The sequence below is a fragment of the Pan paniscus genome, chromosome 8 (assembly GCF_029289425.2).
Source record: "Pan paniscus chromosome 8, NHGRI_mPanPan1-v2.0_pri, whole genome shotgun sequence".
Classification (NCBI taxonomy): Eukaryota; Metazoa; Chordata; class Mammalia; order Primates; family Hominidae; genus Pan; species Pan paniscus.
This window is the reverse complement of record NC_073257.2, coordinates 39,751,516-39,769,287: the sequence shown is the minus strand read 5'-3', so window position 1 is coordinate 39,769,287 and position 17,772 is coordinate 39,751,516. Positions and strand designations below refer to the sequence as shown.

General features: G+C 35.6%; 1 protein-coding gene across 2 annotated transcripts in view; it reads left to right on the top strand.

The window, feature by feature from the left end:
• The window catches only part of YME1L1 (YME1 like 1 ATPase), a 43,896-nt gene that overhangs the window by 14,799 nt on the left and 11,325 nt on the right, over window positions 1–17,772 (top strand). For both annotated transcript variants that reach the window (XM_003821420.7, XM_034930163.3), the window contains 7 exons: window positions 3,226–3,335; window positions 4,634–4,784; window positions 5,493–5,576; window positions 7,660–7,742; window positions 12,813–12,903; window positions 15,904–16,056; window positions 16,629–16,761. In XM_003821420.7, coding sequence (XP_003821468.1) covers window positions 3,226–3,335; window positions 4,634–4,784; window positions 5,493–5,576; window positions 7,660–7,742; window positions 12,813–12,903; window positions 15,904–16,056; window positions 16,629–16,761 — 805 coding nt within the window. The remainder of the gene's footprint in view (window positions 1–3,225; window positions 3,336–4,633; window positions 4,785–5,492; window positions 5,577–7,659; window positions 7,743–12,812; window positions 12,904–15,903; window positions 16,057–16,628; window positions 16,762–17,772) is intronic.

The following is a 17,772-nucleotide window of genomic DNA, read 5'->3' as shown; positions in this document are numbered from 1 at the left end:
CCCAGAGGCACTAGGTTCAGATAATTTTTATGGCTGCATTCTTCTAGAATCTTGAGTTTCTTTTTAATTTAAAACCTTATTAAAAAGAAAAAGATAGAGTTCCCTATTTATTCCATGAGATTGCTGTTAGTAAAACTTTTTAGTATTAGCATAAGGCCAGGCACTGTGGATCACACCTGTAATCCCAACACTTTGGGATGATCGCTTGAAGCCAGGAGTTCAAAACAAGCCCAGACATCATCTCAACAACAGCAACAAAAATTAGCCCGTCGTGGTATCATGCCCCTGTAGTTCTGGATACTTGGGAGGCTGAGGTGAAAGGTTTGCTTGAGCCCAAAGTTCAAGGTTACAGTGAGCTATGATCATGCCACCGTACTTCAGCTTGAGTGACAGCAAGATCCTATCTAAAAAATATATATATGTATATATGTATGTATCTGTGTCTGAATGTATATACACACGCAAGCACGACAGAGGAACAAAATAGATGTGTTTAACAACAGAAATCCTAAATAAAATCTGAAGAAAGCAAATCTAGAAATGTGCTAAAAATATTATATCATGACTAAGGAATACAAAAGTGATTTAATATTATTAGTAAGTCAATTTATCATATTGATTAGAAAAGAAAAATATCATTATTTCAATGTATGATAAAAAGACATGATATATTTTAATTGCTGTGCTTCCTGAAAACTCTTAGAAAGTTAGAAATGGAAGGAAACTTAAAATTTATTAAACATCTATTATGTTCCTGTTAATTTGAGAAACATGGAGTATCCTGGGTTTTTTTTCAGCATTAATTTGGAGATTCTGAACAATATGATTTAAAAGAAAACGAAATGAGCCATATGTAAGTCAAAAGAAGGAGTAAAATTATAATTTGCAGGTGATAACGATTGTTTACCAGAAAATTCAAGAAAATCATCCAAAAGGCTGTTGAAATAAAGAGTTCACTGCATTGTCCATACCAGATAAATGCAAAAAAATCAATAGCTTTCTTATATTCTAGCGGCAGGTTTTATTTACAATTTCTTTAAAACCCAGTAAATGTTTTATCCTGACAGGAAATATACAACATACATATATACACACATACACACGTGTGTGTATGAAGCTTTACTGAAGGAAATGAAAGAGGAACTGAGTGAAATAAAATAAGAGAAGGCCATAATCCTATTTGGAAGAACTAGGTATTACAACAGTATCAATTTACACCCAAATTTGTAAAGTCAGTACAACCCCAATCAAAACTCTAATGACCCACTTGGGAAATCGAGAAGTTGATTTTAAACTTAATTTGGAATAACTGAGTACATGTTAAAAGAATACTAATGAAGGGGATTTTAACCTACTTAAGTACATGAAAATACAGATATTTAGCCATGGAAATCAGTAGTGTAGTATTACAAATAACTAAAATTAAAAAATTTAACCTAGTGCTGACATACATCAGTGCAACAAAATTAAGAATTTTAAATCAATAAGCAAATGATGGATTATCAAATGTTACCAGCCTAAGTGGCTGTTTTGGAAAAATCAAGTTCTTTTCTTACATCATACCAAAAACAAAAGTTCCAAATATGTTAAAGGGTTGAAAACAAAAATATAAAACTGAAAATATTAGAGGTAAGTAGACTACCTTTAAAATCTTAGTTTGGCAATGAAACTCTAATCAAGTTAAAATGCAGAAAACACAGCAAAGGTATGGCTGCACTGAGCTAATAAATTACTGTATATGATCGAAAGACAAAGACACATTAAAATAAATGTTTACAATATATATAACTAAAGATTACTATCTGTAACATCCATATTATCTAAATAAAAATGGAAAAATGTGCAAAGGACATGCATGGTCAATTTACTAAAGAAATAAAAATAAAAATAGTCAATAAAAATACAGAGGAAGCTTTTCAAAATTTTCCCACACTTGTAATCTGGGAAATGCAAAGTAAAACAAGGTACTGTTATTTTTGCCCGTCAGACTTGCACAAATTTAAAAGATTCATATTATTTAGTGTCGGCAAGGATATGAAGAAAAGGAAACTCATAAGCATTGGTGGGCACATAAATTGATAACAGCCTTTTTTAGAAAGTAGTCTCTTAGTGTCAAACAAAATTTAAACCTTAACAGTGTTTCTTTCAGGAATTCAGTCTACATCTGCTGACATACATGTACAAGAATGTTCACCACAGTATTGTTTCCAGCAATAAAAACCAGAAAACAAATAATGTTCAGGGAAATGGTTGAATGAATTGCACTCTGATAAATTGGAAAAGTGTAAACAGCCATTAAACTGAATGCACTGTTCTGTTCTGAAAAATATGCACGAAAAATGAAAATTGCAAAAAATTAGGTACTATTTCTAGAGTAGTTTTTATAGAAAGAGCACCTGTGTGCGTGCATACAAGGGTAGTCAGAATTGTTAACAGGTTATACTTCTGGGAAGTGGGATTGGGGCTTGAGAAATTAGAAGACACTAATTTGATACACTTACCCTTTTTTCAAAAACATTATGTAATTACCAAAAACATGTAAAAATCAGTTGTGTAGATTCAATCTATTTTAATTACTTGGTTGGGTTTTTTTTTTTTTGAAATCACAGTTTATCAGAGTTGATACTCAGTTTTTTAAATTATATTGTATAACCCTCTGACTTCTCTATTTACTTTTATCCCCTATCAACATAAAAAATAGGCCAGGCGCGGTGGCTCACGCCTATAATCCCAGCACTGTGGGAGGCCAAGGCAGGTGGATCACCTGAGGTTAGGAGGCTGAGGCAGGATAGTTGCTTGAACCCAGGAGGCGGAGGTTGCAGTGAGCAGCAATGCCTTGCACTCCAACCTGGGCAACAAGAGTGAAACTCCATCTCAAATAAATAAATAAATAAATAAATAAATAAATAAAGTTCCTTTTGAAAAAAGGAGGATAGAAAAAACTATAAGCTGGGCATGGTAGATTTAAGTTCTCAGACCTAATCCCAGCTCTTTGGGAGGCTGAGGCAAGAGGACTGCTTGAGCCCAGGAGTTCAAGGCCAGCCTGGGCAATAAAAGGAGACCCCGTCTCTACAAAAAAGAAGGAAACAAAGGAAAACATATTGAAGTGTCAGGCAAATTAGATAGACTAGGATATACAGGTAGGGTGTCAGACTTTAGAATCTTAGGCATTTTTCTTTTCCTGTAACAATTTACAGTGACAGTGAATGGTATTGTTTTATTTAGTTTTCATACAGTCTCGGGGTTTTAAAACTTTGAAATCAAGGACACGACGTCTCCAGTCTACCTCCGAGAGATTAGCTGAAACACAGAATATAGCGCCATCATTCGTGAAGGTAATTAGACCTTTTTATGATCCAAAAAGCAAATATTTTCAAGTTGTTAGAGTGAGGAGCTTCAATATCTGATTTCTTTTGTTGGCTGATAGATAGATATTCTTCCTTCTTTCCACTAATAATAAGGGATTAGTAACCTGTGTAATCATTATACCTCTAACTCTTCTGGGCACCAGACTTGCCTCTCCACTTACTAGATTTTTTTCCCACAAACCTACACGTGTCGAGGTGTTCTCTGTATTAATGAGCAGCATCCACCCAAGCTAAAAACCTGGCTATCAACCTACGTTTGTCCATGTTGCCTTACCTCCCACATCCATTAACCACTAAAGTCCTGTTGATCCAACCTCCTAAATATTTCTTACATCTGTTCCACTGCCATAGATAGGCTATAACTATTTGTTGCCTAAATTACTGTAATGAATACTCGTTTAGTCTCCTTGCCTCTAGTCTTGCTGCGTTCAGTCCAGCCTCCAGACTGCCACCCATCAATCTTTCTAAAATAATGATCTAGTTATATTACTCTGCTTTATTGCTTACCTCCACCTGATACACTGGGAATTTCATCATTTGATCTCTACCTGCCATGTTTCTCTTCTCACCATTCAATATGCCCCTCTGTTTCCCTGCTCCTCTCTTGGCATTGAAGTCTTATATAAGATTGCTTACAGTTCTTCAGCACTGAAGGCTATTGATTCATGCCTCCGTCAGATTGTTCATAGTGTTTATTCCCTGTGTTTTAGATGTCCTATTCTCTGTAAGGCCTTTTCCATATTCCTGAGGTAACATTGATTTACCACCATACATAATACTTCTAACATAATATCAAAATGATTTAAGAAACTTAGTTATTTACATATCTTTTTCCAGTAGACTGAAAACTTTAAGATCAGTGGTTTATTTATCTTTACATCTTCAGAACTTATATAAGGCCAAGTATATGAACGGTGCTTAGTAGACATTTAGTAAATTAATGAGATTTTTTCCTCTAGCAAAGATAAAGGGATATGAACATTAAGCCAATCAAACCCTAAAATAATATGTGACCTGTTTTCAGTGTAGTATTCGTGCAGAGAATAATGCCACTTTCTTTATATTATTAATTGATTGATGCAGGAATGGGATCTAGTGTTAGTTTCCTAGTTATTGATTAATTCATTGCTGAGTCTTAATCTGTTTCTTCACATTGACAGTAAAAATTATACAGAATTTTAGTGAATTTTTTTGAGTGGTCACAATATTGTTGGGAAGTATCACTGTGTCGTTAACCAGTACTGATGTGTTGTTTGTGTATTCAGGGGTTTCTTTTGCGGGACAGAGGATCAGATGTTGAGAGTTTGGACAAACTCATGAAAACCAAAAATATACCTGAAGCTCACCAAGATGCATTTAAAACTGGTTTTGCGGAAGGTTTTCTGAAAGCTCAAGCACTCACACAAAAAACCAATGGTAAGTTGAATTGACACCATCCGTGTTTGAGAAGAGTAACTGAAAGGAAGTCATAGTCCTACATTTAAGTTTTAAGTAACTTTTCTAAGACCATCTATTGATTAAATTCCACTATATTTGTAACTTAATCTATGTAGAAATGGCGATACTGCTGATGGTTTCCCTTTCTCAAGAGAGAAAACAAATTGGAGAACAGGAAGTGTGAATGGCTTCATAAAGGTTTTTGTTTCTTTATTTTTTGTTTGTGTTTGTTTTTGAGACATGGTCTTGCTTCATTGCCTAAGCCAGAGTGCAGTGGTGCAATCATGGCTCATTGTAGCCTTAACTTTCTGGGCTCAAGTGATCCTCTCACCTCAGCCTCCTGAGTAGCTAGGATCACAGGCATGTGCCACCACGCCCAGCTAATTTTTGTAGAGATGGAATCTTGCCCTGTTGTCCAGGCTGGTCTTGAACTCCAGGGATCAAGTGATCCTCCTGCCTTGACCTCTTAAAATGCTAGGATTACAGGCATGAGCCACCATGCTTGGCCTTAAGTTTTTGATAATAGGGTACTTACAGGAAATCATAGCATTTGTGAGAAAGAATGCCAGATTCCAAAATTGGATGTGATGAAATATGATTATTAACAATAACCTAATATTTGCATTTCATTGAGCTGTCATATTTCATAAATGTGATTTCATGTAAAGCTTTTTCTTTCTCTCCTAGATTCCCTAAGGCGAACCCGTCTGATTCTCTTCGTTCTGCTGCTATTCGGCATTTATGGACTTCTAAAAAACCCATTTTTATCTGGTAAAAGCTTTTTTTATTTGTCTAACTTATTTCTTATTCCTTTAAATACATGATTCCTTTTAATGCCTAATCTAACCCTTAAAGAAAGAACATATTAATGTTTACAGTTCTAGAATTAGGCTTTCATTCCTAGTAGTGGTTAGTTTCCCAGATTTTTAGAAAATGATACCTGTCCAATTATAAAATTTAAAAATTATCCTGGTCAACAGGGCGAAAGGAAAATTAATTAATTAATTTTAAAATTATGTAGAAGAATTTTATAATGGCAATACAAGCTGAAATAGTCTTCTATTTCAAAGATAAACAAATTCAGTTTATTCATAAAATCACATTAAATGTTTCCCTTTTTTTTAGTTTGCTTATCTGAAATTAAGCAATAGTGTCAGACTTAAGTGGTTCCAATTACCTTTTCCACTACTGTGCAGTTTTCACCCTGTGTTGCCTATTCTCTTAAATATTAAGGATATGTACAGATTCTTAAAAAATACTTTGTGGGCCAAAACTATTGGTGTTCGTTCTAGAATTACTATTTTAAATTTGTTTTCCCAGCTTCTGTGTTCCTGATTTATTAAGCATTTCTTCTTAACCCCATATTTTGCCAGCTCATTTTTCAGCCTATCTTAACAGTATTTTGGGCTTCTTCTGAGGAAATTAGAAATTGCTCAATTTACTCATTTATAACTGCTCTAGTTTGGAAGTTTCTACCTGAGTGGGAAAGACTTAAGAAATCCTTGTAATAGTTCTCCAAAATTGATCTCAAATATTTTACTGTCCTATCAGACTTTTTCTGTCTTGCTTGTCAGACTTAATGTTGTCATAATTGATAGGTCATTTGAGGGCAAGTAATATAGTTGTCAGAGGAAGAAGACTACATGAAAAGTATAATAATGTGTTAAGCCTCAATTTTTTATTAATGTGTGTCAGTGTTTTCTGCTAACTTTAAGGCAATGTATTTCAAAGTGTAGACCTGTGACCAATTAGAATAATTGAAGTGTTTGTTAAAAATGAAAATTCTCCTGGGTCCTGTGCTGTGGCCTGAGAATTAACATACTTCTCAAGTGAGTTTTATTCACACCAAAGTTTGAGAAACTTTGATTTAAGATTTCTATCATTAGATACTACAATAAGAAGTAGAAAATAATTTTTGATTTTATTAACTGAAAAGTACAAATAGGTCATTTTATTTTATTTCATTTATTTTTTTTGAGATGGAGTCTCACTCTGTTGCCCAGGCTGGAGTGCAGTGGGGCAATCTTGGCTCGCTGCAACCTCCTCCTCCCGGGGTTCAAGCAATTCCACTGCCTCCCTCCCGAGTAGCTGGGACTACAGGCTTGCGCCACCATGCGCAGCTAATTTTTTGTGTTTTTAGTAGAGACGGCGTTTCACGTGTTAGCCAAGATGGTCTCGATCTCCTCACCTTGTGATCTGCCCGCGTCAGCCTCCCAAAGTGCTGGGATTACAGGTGTGAGCCACCACGCCCAGTCTTTATTATTTTTTATTTTTTCAAGTTTATTAAGAAAGTAAAGGAATAAAAGAATGGCTACTCCATAGGCAGAGCAGCCGAAATATGTCTTTTTAATGTGAATCACTTACTCTTTGAAGATGGTTTAGAAATCCAGAAGACCAGCTGGGCGTGGTGGCTCACGCCTGTAATCCCAGCACTTTGGGAGGCTGAGGCGGGTGGATCACCTGAGGTCAGGAGTTCAAGACCAGCCTGACCAACATGGCAAAACCCTGTCTCTGCTAAAAATACAAAATTAGCCGGGTTTGGTGGCGCATGCCTGTAATCCCAGCTACTTGGGAGGCTGAGGCAGGAGAATCGCTTGAACCTGGGAGGTTGAGGTTGCAGTGAGCCAAGATCGTGCCGCTGCACTCCAGCCTGGTAACAGAGCAAGACTCCGTCAAAAAGAAAAAAAAAGAAATCCGGAAGACCTAGTTTCTATTCCTCACTCTGATTTGATATGTGAAGTTAGGTCACTTAGACATTTAATTTTTCTAGGCTTTGCTTTCTTGCATCTAAAAAACAAGGTGATTGGAATGTTATTAATCTATCAAATATAAACATTTCTTTTCTTCCCTTTAGTCCGCTTCCGGACAACAACAGGGCTTGATTCTGCAGTAGATCCTGTCCAGATGAAAAATGTCACCTTCGAACATGTTAAAGGGGTAAGTTAAGAAGATTGCCTTGCCTTCTTCATACATTCTCTAATTGATACTCTATATGAGGTCGATATTTGATTCTACAGTGTATTCTAGAATAGGTAAAATTGTGTCCAAAAGTATTAGAAACATTAGTATTTTGGGATAAATAATAATAGCCAAGGATCAAATCTTGCTTTATGGCAGGGGATAGTATAATTTATGAAGGAGCAGCCTGGTGTGGTGGAGTGAATGTGGACTTCAGAGTCAAGCTGACTAATGTTTGAAATTCATTTTTATACTTATTAGCTATGAGACCTTGAAGAAATTACTTTAGATCCTGACAGATAATGTATGTGCTTGACACATAGTAGATATTTAATAAATGGTCCTTCTTTACCTGTACCTCTTACTGATCTTTGTAACTCCACTATCTAAAACATGTTAGACAATGTATATTTCTTGAATGAATAGAAAGGATAAATGCTAGTTTATAGTTGATTAATTTGTTAAATATTTAATAGTATCTATTAAGTGCTAGGCCCTATTTTAGCTGCTGGGATAGAATAAATAATCTCTGCATTCTTAGAGTTTAAACTCTAAAAGCAGTAATTGGACACTGATATGTGATGTAAGAAAAAGTAGAGTATGTTAAAAGAATAAAAGTGTGTGGAGGAAAAAGTAGAGCAGGGTAAAGAGGATTGGGAGTTTTGAGAGAAGGCTTACAGTTTTAAATGGAGTGTTCAAGGTGCGATTGATGGAGAAGGTGACATTTGAGACAAAATCTGAAGGAGAAGATGGAATAAACTGCATTTATCTGAGAAAGGAACGTTTCTGACCAAAGGAACAGTTTGAGCAAAGGCTCTCAAGTAATAGGGTGTCTGACTTGTTCATTTTTGAAAGTAGAACTAATAGGATTTCTTACTGGAACGTAGGGTGTAAGAGAAAAGAGGAGTCAAAAAGAGCCACAAGATTTTTGGTCTCAGCAATTAGAAGGATAGAATTGACATTTACTGAGATTTTTGTTTTTGTTTTTGAGACGGAGTTTTGCTATTGTTGCCCAAGCTGGAGTGCAATGGCGTGATCTCGGCTCAGTGCAACCTCCACCTCCCAGATTCAAGCGATTCTCCTGCCTCAGCCTCCAGAGTAGCTGGGATTACAGGCACGAGCCACCACGCCCAGCTAATTTTTTGTGTTTTTAGTAGAAACAGGGTTTTACCATGTTAGCCAGGCTGGTCTTGAACTCCTGACCTCAGGTGATCCAGGCGGATCAAAGTGCTGGGATTACAGGCGTGAGCCACGGTGCCCGGCCTTTAGTGAGGTTTTAAAAGACTGTGAGTGGAGCAGATCTGGGGCACAAAGGTTAGAAATTTAGTTTTAGGTATGTTAAGTGTGAGAGATACGAATGAAAGTGTTGAGTAACTTGGATATACCACTTTGGAGGTATGGGAGAGGTCTGAGCTAGAATTAAAAATAGGAGACTGTATTTATACGTATGTTAAGTCCACATGTTTGGATGAGATCACCCAGGGAGTGAGTGTAACCAGAAGAGAGATTTAAATACCGAGTTACAGAGCACTTACTTGAAGGTTCACAAGACAGAGAAGAGAAGACAGGAACCAAGATGAGAAGGAGCTGCCAGTGAGTTAGGTGACAATGGTATCCTGGAAGAAAATATTTCTATGATGAGGGGAGTGATCAGCAATGTGAAATGCTATTGATGGGCCAAGTGAGAACTAACCATTTGATTTAGCAGTAGGTCATTGGTGTACCTGATAAAGAGCAATGTTAGTGGAGTAGCAGGGGTTAAATTCCAATTGCAGTGGGTTTACAAGAGGTGGAAAGAAATGAGATGGAATAGAGGATTGCAAACAATTCTTGGATTTTGTCTGACAGAAGAGCACAGATAATGTATCATAATACAAAATAAAGTTGGAATGTTGGTAAACTGTTAGGTGGGGGGTTGTGGAAATTGATAGAATCAAGGTCACCAGCAGAGAGAATATGGTTGGGAGAGGAGGAATGAGTGGTTAATGGAGGAAGTAAATTGTGTAGCAATAGGAGAATGAATGGAAACAGGAAATAAAACTTGTGCTCACTTGAAATTTTGGATCATGAATTTATATTAAGACAAGTCAAAATCAGTGGTTTTTCTACTGATTTTTTTTTTTTTTTATCTTTTCCAAATGTGAATTCTGCAACTTTAGTACCACACTGTGCTCTTCTCTGTGCTTTGCCATTATATCTGCTCTATTATATTTGATTTCTCAGAACTGTAGTGGCTGGGTAATTATCTTTCAGGAGTGTTTTAGAAGAAATTCTTCCGCAGGAGGGATTTGAAGTACGTGATCTGAGGACTCTTCCAACTCTGAAGAGATTGGTTATGTTATTATTTCTGCTTTTCTTCTTTACTTATTCGTGTCTCTGTTTATACATAACCATGTTTTTTCAGCCTTGACTATTGGGGAATAAGGCATTGGGAATCATTATGATAGTTTTACAACCAAGTAGTTCTTTCCTTTCCTTTCCAGTTTAAATGGCTATGAACCCTGTTGGAATTGTATAAAGGGAACAATTGAGGAAGAGGTTGGTGCAGTGATTATTTGAAAACTTCAGTCATCAGTGTGGAGGGCCCTTCTCATTGTGTTTGAGGTCTGCATGCCTTTTCTAAATTGAGCCTGTATTAAGGCTGAGGTCAGACACAGCATTGTTTTTCTCTGTCTGTAATGTACTTACATACTTACTGAATATACCACACTTCTTTTGGAATGAGAGATTTTTTTTTTTTTTTTTTTTTTGAGACAGGGTCTTGCTCTCTTGCCCAGGCTGGAGTGCAGTGGCATGATCATAGCTCACTGCAGCTTTGACCTTCTGGGCTCAAGTGATACTCCTGCCTTAACCTCCCTTGTAGCTGAGACCACAGGCATGCACCACCACACTTGGCTAATTTTTTAATTTAATTTTATTATTCTTTCTAGACAGGGTCTGGCTCTATCACCCAGACTGAAGTGCAGTAGTGTGATCTTAGCTCACAACAACCTCCTCCTCATGGGCTCCAGCCATCCTCCCGCCTCAGCCTCTCAGGTAGCTAGGACTACAGGCGTGTGCCCCTATGCCTGGCTAATTTTTGTAGTTTTTTTTGTAGAGTCGGGATTTAGCTGCGTTGCCCAGGCTGGTCTTGATCTCCTGAGCTCAAATGATCCACCCATCTTTGCCTCCCAAAGTGCTGGGATTATAGGCATCAGCCACCAAGCCCAGCTGATTTATCTTTCTTTTTCTTCTTCTTTTTTTTGGGGGGTGGGGGAGCGGTGTAGAGACAGAGTTTCACTTTGTTGTCCAGGCTGGTCTCAAACTCCTGAGCTCAGGCAGTCCTCCCATCTCAGCCTCACAAAGTGCTGGGGGTAACAGGCATGAGCCACCACGCCTGTCCTGGAATGTGGGGATTTCTGAGTACTAAACTAAAGCCATGCTGATAACTAAGCGTAGTGAAAGTAGACATCACAATTAAGGTAGATCCTTACCAAGTTTTCCATGCTAAAATGAATCAATTTTATAATTGCTGTAAGACCTAAATTTATATAGAGCAAAGTAATTCAGTAGCATTTACCAGAACAGGTTTGCCATTAGGTAGTTCCTGTGACAAATGTTTACCAAATCTCAAAGAGCTTGTATAGGAATGTCATTTCCTTGCCTAGAATTTCTGAATATATGGGCACACTTATATATATAGCCTTAAAAATATTAATAAGGGCTTTTAATAACTTGATTCATTACCTTGATCCCATTAACTATTTTCCTTGATAGATCTTATGTTCCTCAAGTGGGGATTCTCTTGCCACAGAATTTGGAGAGAGAATATAGTTTATTTGAGTATTAAATTATGTTTAATCTCTTCTTTATTCCTACAACTTAAAATTGGAAATATATCTATTATTTTGACCAAATATATTTTAGTCTTCTTTTAGTACATGGATATTATCTTTCAAGTTCTCTTTTAATAAACCAGCCAAGTCTTTTTTTAACCATAAATTTCATTGAAGTTTAACAAATGCACACAATAGTGCACAAATCCATAAATTTTCACAAACTGTCTGTGTTATAAGCACCCAGCTCAAGAAATAGAACCTTAGCAGAAGCCCAGAACCTCCTTGATGCCTCCTTCTGGTTACTAACCTAGGGACAATTTCCTGTCTAATACCATACATGAATTTTCCCTATTTTTGAATTTTAGATAAATGTAATCCATATAGAATATCCTCTTTTGTATGAGGCTTCTTTTATTCAACATGTTTGTGAGATCCATCTATGTTATTTGGAGTTGAGGTTTATTTATCCTTATTGCATAGTATCCCATTATAAGAATACTACAACACGGTGCAATTACACTACTTTAGGGTGGACATTTATTTCTAGTTTTTGGTTCAAATACAGCTGGTGTGACTATTTTTATACAAGTCTCTTGGTGAACATATGTACACGCTTCTCCGGACCTAGGAATGGACAAAGCTTTGTTTTCTATTTTTTTAAATACTCTGAAAAGAAAATGCTATGTTTTTAACCATTAACTTGATTAAAACATTATTACATTTTTAATTATTTAATCAGAATAACTTTCAAAGATCATTTCAAGTCTAACAAAAAAAACATAACTTTGTTCTTTAATAAGTGTAATATTTCCTGGAAATATGCCTGGGAATTTTTCTTTGAAATAATAAGCGAATCTTGACATTAATTGGACATTTTCAGAATGCCCTTTGGCATGAAGCTATGTTTCATGTTTTAGTATGCTCCTCTCTAGGTACTTTCTTTTTAAACCTGTCCAATGTACTTGACTTTTGTTTTCTCACTGAGAAAATGAAAGTTCAGAATGATTTTTTTGGGGGATAGTAAGGAGACTTTGCATAATTGGAAATAATGGTCAGGGGAAAACCCTTTGTTTTATAAGGGGCCATTTTTGTATGCTTTTTTTACTGAAACAGAGAAGGTCAGGTTAATTCCATATCCAAATTAAATTTATGATTTTCAAAAGGGAAGCCTTGATAATCTAACCAAACGTGTCCATTATCTAAAGTTATTTGGAAAATTGTGTCACTTTAGGTGGAGGAAGCTAAACAAGAATTACAGGAAGTTGTTGAATTCTTGAAAAATCCACAAAAATTTACTATTCTTGGAGGTAAACTTCCAAAAGGTAAGATATCTTTTCTTTACCATGATTTGATGGAAAAAACAAAAACAAAGAAACAAACAAAAAAAACCTATATTATTTATTTAATTTTAACTGATTAAAGTTTAAGTCTTAATTGCTATTTTACAAAATAGATGTTCATTCTGAACATACAATTCCATAGCCTTTTTTTTTTTTTTTTGGTAACTGCAAGTTTTTATATACTTTCAAATTTAAAGTTACAAGAATAGTACATAGAATGCTCCTCATACCCTTTACCTAGACTCACAAATTTTTAATATTTAGCTTCCTTTTTAGACCCAGGCTTGAGTGCAGTGATGCAATCATGGCTCGCTGTAGCCACAACCTCCTGAGTTCAGGCAGCCCTCCCAAGTAGCTGAGACCACAGGTACACACCACCATGCCGGCTAATTTTTGTATTTTTTATAGAGGTGAGGTTACTCCATGTTGCCCAGGCTGCTCTTGAACTCCTGGGCTCAAGCGATCCACTCACTTTGGCCTCCTAAAGTACTAGGACTGCAGGCATGAGCCAGTGCACTCAACCTAGCTCCATTTTAAAAATCATTCACTTTGTCTCTTTATGTATATATAAATATAAAAATTATTTGTAAATAAATAAATTTTTAACTATTTGAGAGTAAATTGTAAATAATCACCCCAAGTGTGTATTTCCTAAGAATAAGGATATTCTTCTATATAACTCCAGAATAATATTAAAATTAGGACATTACTGGGTGTGGTGGCTCACGCCTTTAATCCCAGCAGTTTAGGAGGTGGAGGCGGGTGGATTACTTGAGAATCAGGAGTTCGAGACCAGTCTGGTCTTGAACCAGGGGCCATTGGAGTTCCAACCAGCCTGGCCAACATGGTGAAACCCTGTCTCTACTAAAAAAGAAATTAGCTGGGCTTGGTGGCAGGCGCCTGTAATCCCAGCTACTCAGGAGGCTGAGGCAGGAGAATCGTTTGAACCTAGGAGGTAGAGGTTGCAGTGAACCGAGATTGTTCCCACTGCACTCCAGTCTGGGTGACAAAGCAAGATTCTGTCTCAAAAAAAAAAAAAAATAGGACATTTAACATACATACAAAACCATTATCAAATTTAGAGTCTATATTCAAATTTCAGCATTTGCTCCAATAGTATCCTTTGTAGTGTTGCCCTGATCCCTACCCACTTCCCTGGTTCAGGACCTAATCCAGGATCACAGGTAACATTTAGGCTTTTATTGTTTTTTTTTTTTTTTTCAAATGAAACAATGAAACAATTCCTTAGCCTTTTGTGAGGGAGTGGAGAGAAGAGGATCTTTCATGATTTTTACAGTTGCAAAGAGTACTTGCCTAATTATTTATAGAATGTTCTCAGTTTAGCTTTGTCTGATGTTTTCTCATGGTTAACATGACTTTTAATGACTTCATAGTATCCTTCTAATTTATGGTTATATCACAATTTAACCATTTATATTGAATTTTTATATGGTTTCCAGTTTTTTTGCTATTAAGAATAGTGCTGTGTTTCATCTTAATTCAAGGCTTTGCCTGCATGCTTAATTATTTCTTTAGAATAAATTTCTAGAAATGGAATTGCTGAGTTAAAGGATGACACTCCTTTTTAATGCTTGTTTTTATGCTGCCAACTATCTCCACTGAAAATACAGCAGTGTATGAAATTATTTGCAGTAACCTTTGCTAATTTAGGGTACATTTATTAAATCAGTGCTTAATAATGATAACTTTAGCTAATATCACTGGCAAAAGCCTTATCAACATCATGTACTTCCTGATGCTCTAGAAAGGACCCAAGTGATGGCTTATGTGGTGTCCACGCAAAAAGGAATTAAAAAAGAGCACAATCTCAATACAATCATGAGAAAACACTGGAAAAGCCCATATCAGGAGACATTCCACATACCACCTTTACATTTATTTAAACATCACAGAGTGAATGTTTAAAACCATAGAAGTATTAATAGTTACACTCTTCCTCTTTCTAATCACAAGGAGTATTTTAAATTTGTAGAAAATTTGAGTAGTATAAATTTGTAGAAAAATCTTCAGATACCAAGATGTAATCCACAGAAATTAATATGATTTAAACCAGTTAAGTATAACTAAAACATGACAATACTAGGATAGTCTTAAAGCTATTTTTGAGCTTGAGCTTTCTTTAAAATATTTTTTATGTTAAAATGCAGCAAACATGTATGTAAAGAAGTTTTGTTGCTTTTTTAATGTAATATGTATATTTATAAAAACATATAAATCAGGTAATTCTGTTTTTCTAATGTGAAAATCTTTGGTATTATGAAAATTTGCAAACATATGGAAAACCTTGAAAGAACAGTACAATTAACATCCATATCCTATCCACTTAGACTCAACAATTGTTAACATTCTGTCATATTTGCTTGCTGTGTTATGTGTGTATTTTTCCCCCTGAACATTTGAAAGAAAACTATAAACATCAACTACTTGACATCTAAAGACTTTATTGTACATCACCTAAGAATAAGGACAGTGTCCTAAATAAACATAATAACCTTATCCCACCAAAGAAAATTATGTCTATTTCCTTAATATCATGTACTCTCAGTCTTGTTTAAATGTTTTCACCAGATGTCTCTAGAATTTTTTGTTCTTTATGAAAAAGCATCAAATCAAGATTCACTAATTACATTTGGTTGTTTAGTCTTTTAATCTATTTTTACATGAATTTTATCTTATTTAGTGATAAATGGGTTTATATTTTTTTGCCTCAAGATTCTCCCTGTCATGTCTCTTGTTGATATGGAAACAATATTTATATAATACAGGAACATTAATTTTGGACAAGATTCTGAAGTGAACCATTAGCAGAGACGAGTACGGTTTGCTGTGTTTCAAAATATTGGTTATTGGTGTGACCTCAGCCTGAAAATTATATAAATGAATAATTATTTATTTTATAGGTTCATATTGAGGGATTTTTAAAAAATACTTTGAATCATTCTCGTTTTCATTTTCTTTTAGGAATTCTTTTAGTTGGACCCCCAGGGACTGGAAAGACACTTCTTGCCCGAGCTGTGGCGGGAGAAGCTGATGTTCCTTTTTATTATGCTTCTGGATCCGAATTTGATGAGATGTTTGTGGGTGTAGGAGCCAGCCGTATCAGAAATCTTTTTAGTACGTTTTGGTGTATCTTTGATGCAGTGCTAAATTTTGTTAAGGGAAGTGTGTATCTTACCCTTTCTTTGCTAATTACTTTTTTTCTTCCTTTTTTTAATTTCTATTTTTTGGGGCCTCCAGCTTTGCATGCTAATTAGTTTTGATTGATAGTTAAAATAGCCATTGTGGGACCTTGGTTTGGGTTACTTACTATATGAATTATCGGAAGAGCTAGTGGAAGTGCAAGATGAAGTTGGAGGCTACCAAAAATCTCTTAGTGTTTTTTCATTTTATTCATCAATTTTGTAGTATGGAATTAAGGAGTAATTAGCTTCAAACCTGATTGTATATATTTGTATAGCTGGAAAGAATGAATGAATGCCCAACTGCTTTGTTTTATATCATTTCTTTGGTATAGTTTTTTCCCTCTGAAGATACTATTTTTAAGTCAGTAAAAAATGATGTCCTTTTCTTCCAGTGAATATTTTTTGTTGGCTTTTGACAGTTTTATAGGATTTTAATATTTATCTCGTTTTGTTCAAAAATGTTGACTTTCTTTCAGCTTATTTGAATGTTTTTTATTTTCTTAGGGGAAGCAAAAGCGAATGCTCCTTGTGTTATATTTATTGATGAATTAGATTCTGTTGGTGGGAAGAGAATTGAATCTCCAATGCATCCATATTCAAGGCAGACCATAAATCAACTTCTTGCTGAAATGGATGGGTAATTGAGTCTTCTTTTTTCTTAGAATATGGTGATCCCTCCCAGCATTTGATATACGTAGAATTGATCTTATGCAAATTATTTCCATAAGGCATTTCATATCTAGAGATATGAAAAATGTGATGTGTATAGGAAACAGAGTAGTCCCTCATGCAAGAACTCAAGACAAGCTTTTTCTCTCAGTATTGTATTGTTTTCATTACTAATTGGATATTTGAATATCAACTCATCTTATTTAATTTATGGTATTTTTCATTTATTGTTACACTTATGACAGAAAAACAATGATTTATGCCGAGACTAGTAGTCTATTTGAAGAAATACAGTTGTTTCTACATAATTTATGACTAACTTTGAGTGTTGTGGCAGATTTAAAGCTTACATCAATGTTCATAATATAAGAAGCAAGAGGTGATGTTGCTTTGAAAGAAGTATCTTAAAACTCAATATAAGACATTTTGAAACCACATAGGAAGCCCAGGAGTAAATAATTTGAATTGGTATACTTGAAAGTAATTTTTCAAAAATTAACCAGGCACCTAAGCTTTTTATATCAGCTTATCTTTTCCTGCATAGACCAGGTAATTGTGAAGGTTTGTAGTCACAGATGAATTGGTGGTTTATTATCAGTTTCTTTTCTTGGCTGTTATTTGATTAATGAAGCTGGGCATGGTGGCTCACGCCTGTAATCCCAGGACTTTTGGAAGCCAAGGTGGTGGGAGGATTGCTTGAGGCCAGGAGTTCAAAACCAGCCTGGTCAAGATAGCAAGACCCTATCTCTACTAAAAATAAAAACAGTCACCGGGCACAGTAGCTCAAGCCTATAATCCTAGCACTTTGGGAGGCTGAGGCGGGTGTATTGCTTGAGGTCAGGAGTTCAAGACCAACCTGGCCAACATGGTGAAACCCTGTCTTTACTAAAAATATAAGAATTAGCTGGGTGTGGTGGCAGGCGCCTGTAATCCTGGCTACTCAGGAAGCTGAGACATGAGAATTGCTTGAACCTGGGAG